Source organism: Amphiura filiformis, chromosome 2 (genome assembly GCF_039555335.1).
Source record: "Amphiura filiformis chromosome 2, Afil_fr2py, whole genome shotgun sequence".
Taxonomy (NCBI): Eukaryota; Metazoa; Echinodermata; class Ophiuroidea; order Amphilepidida; family Amphiuridae; genus Amphiura; species Amphiura filiformis.
In genome coordinates, this window is record NC_092629.1 from 77,094,955 (window position 1) to 77,102,166 (window position 7,212).

At 37.3% G+C, this 7,212-nt stretch overlaps 1 protein-coding gene across 1 annotated transcript; it reads right to left on the minus strand.

Moving 5' to 3' along the window:
* Positions 1-940: 940 nt before the first annotated feature.
* On the minus strand, positions 941-2,680 carry LOC140143374 (uncharacterized). The gene has a single exon (XM_072165233.1). The coding sequence runs from the start codon at positions 2,678-2,680 to the stop codon at positions 941-943; it is 1,740 nt and encodes a 579-aa protein (XP_072021334.1).
* Positions 2,681-7,212: the final 4,532 nt, after the last annotated feature.

Here is a 7,212-nt window from a genome sequence, read left to right on the forward strand (position 1 = left end):
GAGGGGTAACATGCTCAAATTTTGGTTTGAGACATATTAAACGTGCACACTTATTTTGCAACTTCTGCAAACGATTTAGATCTTTCTTTGATATACCATTAAGTAACACATTACAATAATCAAGACGTGATATAATGACAGCTCTAACAGTATTATGGCAAGTATCATAATCAATGTATGGGCGAATTCTGTATATGTTTCTTATCAGCCAGTTGACAGACTTACATAATTGAGCTACATGATCAGACATACACATGTGATGATCGAAAACAACCCCAAGGTTCCGAACAGACATAGACGGAAATATCTCAACACCATCCAGAAGAAGAGTGATGTTTTCCAATCTCTTCTGATGATGCAGAGAAGAAGCGATGAAAACTCCGTCTTGTCTAGGTTCAACCTGAGTTTGTTCTCAATCATCCAATGCTGAATGTCGGCAACACACTTAGAAAGTTTAAAAAGGGCACATTGGACATCACCAGGAATGCTGGGATCAGGGGTGAGATATATCTGAATATCATCAGCATAAATGTGATATTTTACATCATGATACCGTAATATCCTACCAACAACATGGGTATAGTAAACAAAACCCAAAGGTCCTGTAACTGAACCTTGTGGAAGGCCATATTCCATGTAAAGGTCTTCTGAATATGCACCAGAAACAAAAACTTGACATGATCTACTTTCAAGATAAAAACTATACCAACAATGGGCAGAACCAGTTACACCAAAATCATCTTGAAGCCTTTGCAGCATAATCCTATGGTCAACCGTATCAAATGCTGTTGATAGATCAAGCATCAGCAGCATAACAGCTTTTTGGTCATCAAGGGCGCGCAAGAAGTCATTATGGACGCAGGCTAAAGCAGATTCTGTACTATGCTGACTCCTGTAGGCTGACTGCAGAGGCTCAGATAGACTATGGGCATTGGTGTGTTCAATTAATTGAGAGGAAGCACACGTTTCCAACACCTTCGAAGTAAATTGTAAATTTGCCACTGGGCGATAGCACATTACGATTGAGAATGGACCTTTTTAGAACAGGAGTAACAATGGCTTTATGGAGATTATCCGGGAACACACCAGAGAGCAAAGATGCATTTACAATTCTACATAAAATAGGAAGCAAGACATCTATGTGTTGCTGAACCAACCAGGTAGGCATAGGGTCAAGTGCACAGGACTTATTTGGACACTTCTTAATGATTTTAAGTAACTCTTCATCAGTAACACTCTTAAATTCAGGAAACAAACATGTAACTGGGTCTGACTTCATACATGACTTGCAGCTTGTATTACAGTTGGACACCAATCCATCCACCTCGTTACGTATGTTTGTTACCTTTTGAACAAAATATTTGCCAAATTCATTAGCAAGATCTTCTGGACAGTCAGTATCAGGGAGAGCTTTATTAGTGTTATTAAGAAGCTCATTTACAGTCTTAAACATGTCCTTGACACTACAGTTATTAAGTTTGTCTGAATAATGAACAGTTTTTGCTGCGCGTATTGCATCGTTAACAACCTGTTTTGATACAAGATATTCTTCGCGGTTGGCATCAGATCTTGATTTTCGCCATTTTCTCTCGCTGCGACGACGCTGTTTTCGGGCATTATCTACAGACTCATCATACCAGGCAGGACGATGTCTAATCCTCCTTGATTTTGTGGAGGGAGGGGCATGACAGTCAAGGACTTCAGAACATGCCTTGTTGTAATCAGCAAGCAAAGCATTAACATTGTCATATTCTTGATTAGCGATATGACACATCTTTGTATTAAGATCATTAGAAAAATCATCATGATCAATAAGCTTATAATTACGCACAGTGTATGTCACTGTTTCAGCCGATGGTTTGGGAAGGTCCAAGACACAATTGATCATGAAATGATCCTTGGGAAAATGACGTCTATCAATAATGTATCTCTTCATTATGAGATCATCCTGCCTGGTAATTACTAAGTCAAGTGTATTTCCACACCTGTGGGTAGGACCGACAATATGTTGAACTAGGCCTGCCGAAGCCAGGATGGTAGAAAATTGTCTGACGTCAGACTTGCTTGGCTTATTGTAATGTATGTTAAAATCACCCACAAGAAGGATTCTCCCAGGCAGTAGGTCTACTCCACTCAGAAACTCATCAATGTTTTCAAGATAGGTGGCTAACGTGAGTTTATTTACCTTGGAGGGTGGTGGTCGGTATACTACAATGATGGTAAATGTTCTAGATGTGTTGGATACCACAGTATACTCAAAAGTTTCAAATGTGGGTAGTTGGACATTTGCACTGAGTCCAAGATGTAGCTGGGACTTAAACAAGATGCCTATACCACCATGATGGTCTACTTCAGAGTTTCGGGGAACATTTATGAAGGAGTAGCCAGGGGGAGATAGTTCTTCTATAACCACAGGATCATCTGGCCTAAGCCATGTCTCAGTTAGGCATAAGACATCTATATCATGATCAGTTACATAGTCACACAACTTATCAGTTTTATTACAAACAGATTGTGCATTCCACACACTGAGGTTAAGTTTATTCTGTACAGATGTATTATCAATGATTCTTGATATAGGGGTATATATGCTAGTTTTACCCCCTCTGCACCCACGCTTCGTAGGGATATCAGAACATATGTCAAGTTGTTCTGTAGGTAGAATGGGAAACACGACCATTAACACTGGTTCTATCAGGTTGGAATCCAAATAACTCTTCACGGGTATAGCTATAAGAGGTAATGGGGGCCATTATAGACCCAGTCATGCCAAGTAAAGGTGCTATAAACAAGGCATACACAGCAAGTCCAGCCATGGGTGTTCAAGTGAAGTTTAATCAATTCAAGTGTAAAAACCTGTACTGCAGTAAATATCAGTAATGTTGAATACTATAATATTCAGATCTGACATTTCTGTAATCATAACTCATCCAAGAACAGCTCCAAATGATATCATATATTGTAGCTCAGAATGATCACCACATTTCAATCAAAAGAATGATGTACTTTTCAATGTGCATCACACAGTAAAAACTGGTGAAAACAGACAGATGTTCTCTAAGCCTAGCCCTCACCCAGGCATGTCAACGTTGTTCAATATGTTCTATTGTATCGGATCTATCGCAACCGCCGTTTTCACTCTGTTTATTAACCTTAAATTGAGTATGTTACACATAAGTTTTATTTTCAACTGAGTAAAACAAGTTTAATTGCAATATAATGTACCTTTGGAATTATCCTATCCTGGCTGGATCATATAACACTCACTAAACACTTACATGTATGCTATTAACTATCATGGTATGGTTTGTCTTAAGGCGTAGGGTATGGGCGAACTTGAAGTACAGGTATCTGGAGAGGGGAAGCAACGAGTTACCCCAAATCACAGCGACAGGTAGTCACTGGGCCGCCGAGTGCGAATATCTATTTATTTTGGAAAGCTCGTGTTTGTTTTAAATTTTGGGGAGTTTTTCCAAAATTTGATATTTTTGGTGATATTTCAAAAAAGCGACATGCCAAAGACAACTCTTTGGGCACATAGTTAGTTATTGTTATTGCAGTTCTTTTTCACATACCTACGTTACCATTTGCTTTGGTAATTTACTAATATTATATATTTTGTGACTGCGTTTTTAATGCGTTTTAAGCTTATCATAAAAATAACGCGAATATATAGTCACGCTGCTTTTAGAATTTTAACCTGATCGTCGGCTTTTGCAGGCAACAGAATGCAGATTGGCTCACGATAGATATCGTATTCCTCTATGTGGGTCACTTGATGATAAAATTACTTTGAATTCCTTGTAACAACATACAAATTTGCGTCTGGAAACCGGGTCTGGAACTGATTTTGGAACAGCTATAGACTGACTTCAGCGCCGTATCAAATATCATAAGAAGGCCACGACTGGCGAGTATGTTTTTATGTTTCTCGCACGAAAGCTTGCGTCAACATCTATACTATACTTCTTTGGAAAGGTTGATCTTTGACCATTTTTACTAATGCCCTGCTATAATTAAAGACAAGGATAAAAATAATTTATCGCGTCTGATGTCACTGTCAATTACGATCTTTGATTGGTTTACACAGGTTAATAGCGCGTAAAGGAAGACCGATCTATCTGGTGCTGATCGGAGAAAAGGAATAGCAGCAAATGGCGAAAAATTACGTACTTTTACAAGGCAAAAAGCAGCTTTTCTAGGCATTGTTGACATGGTGCCTTCGCCAAAGAAAGTTTTTCTACTATCATGACCTAACTTTTGAGATGGTTTGCATGTTTAATGGTGCAAAATTAACAATAAGGCGCCCGGTTTACCGCCGCGTTCAGCAAGTCAACATCACGACACTTGTAAACAAACCGTGCTAGAATTTGATTGACAGATGACGTCAGACGCGATAAATTATTTTCATCTCTGTCTTTAATTATATGACCTTGGTATGTAGACTTGATTGGATACTGTAAAAGCATTCACTTTACTGAGTTGTTTAGCACCTGGTCAGTAGATATTCCTACAGGGATACAGTCAGTAGTTTAACATAGTGTGAGCATGGTGAAAGACCCATTATTGATTAAGCGCGGGTATGAAAAGCACATGTCCTTTGCGTCCATAGCAGAAAATTATAATAGAATGTTTGAAATTTTCTAACTAAAATACTAACTGCATTATGCATTATTTATTTATTTATTTATTTATTTATTTAGGCCTATGCCTACTTATTCATTTACTCACTATTTATTTTAGTAAGTATAGCAGATTAGTAAGTAATAAGTAATATCCCATGATTCATCGGTTTATTATTGATTGTTACTAACTTGACAACTTGATTGATTGATCGATTGATATTATATTCCTAGTTTATAGGCCCTATATAACGTCTATTAATTTTGAATAGCTTCGTACATTAGATAAATAGGACTATCAGTATTGATTTATTCTATTCAGCAATATCAAGGATTACTATCAAACTTCTCACATCTAATAGTCCGTTGGCTTAGTGGTAACGTACTGAGTTTTATAAAAAGGAGTTCCCGGGTTCGGTTCACAGCTCTGCCTATTTTTTTCAAGGCTGAGAAAAAAGGGCAATTTCTGAACTGCAAACTTATTTGGCGCGCGATCTGAGCTGGTCCTTTTCTGGTGGCTGTGTCTGTTACATGCACACTCCCTCTGGAATCCAAACCAGGTACTCGCTCATTACACATCCCTTAACAGAAGAAGCATTTAACACTGCGACCACACCACTCTTCGTCATACATAAATTCTCCCAGCTACATCATATAAAATTAAAACAAAAAGGAAATATAGTTCGGCAGAGGTGGGGCTAGAACCCACGCTGCACTGCGCCGCTATCATGTATACAGTATCGACATATTACCAGCGCCTTTACCGCTCGACCACCGGACTTCTTGTTGTCATCTTGAAAATTTGAACATAATCGCAACTTCATTACCTCAACATACCACGTGACAAGCATAGACAGAAAACGTACCATAGTTTGGAATTTTATCTGCTTAAAAACATTAATGTGTATTATAATAGAGCTACCATTATTAATATTGTTGAATTCTGAATTCTCAAGCGCATACAGACGATTTTACGATGGGCCTATGATACATACACAATACATACTTCGATTTTGATTTCGGCCACGTGCTCTGCGTGCGAGGTATGAAGCCCAGTCAGTCTATCATTTTTCTTTTAAGACAGTCTGAATTGTTCCAATTTATAGGAAAAGTCCAGGTAAGTCCCCAAAGTTTCTTTCAGATGTTAAAAGATTAGATTCCCATAAAGACGGAACAGTAATCTTTAATCAATTCAGTGTTAATTTTGACTAAATTCAGAAAATATTTTGGCGTATATAAAATTGAAATAAAATTCGCTGCCTCATAAACCACATAAATTTTAGCACGATTGGGTATCACGAATCGTTATATATGATGTGCAGTTAATATTAATATATTCTTTTATATATAGGATGCTTCAGTTTTAACACAAAAAATATTTCATTGAAAACCCTCCCACTCGGCGATTTCAAAAAGCTAACCACGCTTCCCTAGAATGTTTAATAAATTTGCATTAAACATTTTCTTATTTTAGCAGCATTCTAGAAACACTTGGCGTATGGCGAGTACTGTGGCGAGGGGTGTGTGTATGTGGTTGCTGTGGGAGTGGGCATGTGGGTTTGTTGTGGATGTGGGGTTGAGGTGTCGGCCTGTTTGTGTAAACTACAGTGACGGGTATATGTATTAGGAAGCTTTATATGGGCGCAATAAATCTGTTACAAATAACCAATTTGATCCATAAGCTTCATTACAATTGATGTTGTTGTTGTTGTTGTTGATGATGATGATGGTGACGATGATGATTGTAATAATGTCTCAATGTATTGTGGTTATGATTTCGTCTTTTGAACATTATTATGCGCTTTTATCAAATGTCAAGTACATCATAGTTAAATCAAATCTTAGCTGATCTTAGCAGGCGCATTAAAGAATTGTAAATACAAAAAAATCCGCAAATTGATCGATTATATTTTAAATGGAACAGACTCTGGTTGTTAACCATAACAACCCTATCAAACAGGCAATTTATCTTGCTCAAGGCAACAGACATTTTAAAAAGATTGTTTATTCATGAAGCATATTTTATGGTGGCTATACATAGAACAAGTAGGAAAATGAAATTATCAAAACGAAACGTAGCGTAAATGTTTTATGACATTAGTGGAACGAAGGTAACATCTTTTGCTCATGTAATATCATGCTTGTAACAATTGAAATTGGGAGTGGAACGCACGCGAAAAAGGAACCATTTTCAAGCTAAAATTACATCTATTACAAATAACCAATTCCATCCATATGCTTCATTACAAATGATGATGTCGTTGTTGTTGTTGTTGTTGCAGATGATGATGATGATGATGATGATGATGATGATGATGATGATGATGATGATGATGATGATTATGATGATGATGATGATGATGATGATGATGATGCTGATGATGATGATGATGATGATGATAACAATGCTGATGATAATTGTAATACTGTCTCAATGTATTGTGGGGACGATTTCGTTTTTTAAACATTATTATGTGCTCTTATCCTCAAATGTCAAGTACCTCGTACATTTTCATTAATCAAATCGATAGAAAAAACGATCTTAGCTGATCTTAGCAGGCGCATTAAAGAATTGTAAATACCAAAAAAA

Excerpts from the sequence above, each read along its gene's own strand:
- LOC140143374 (XM_072165233.1), bottom strand. The coding sequence starts at position 2,680 with ATGGTCGTGTTTCCCATTCTACCTACAGAACAACTTGACATATGTTCT.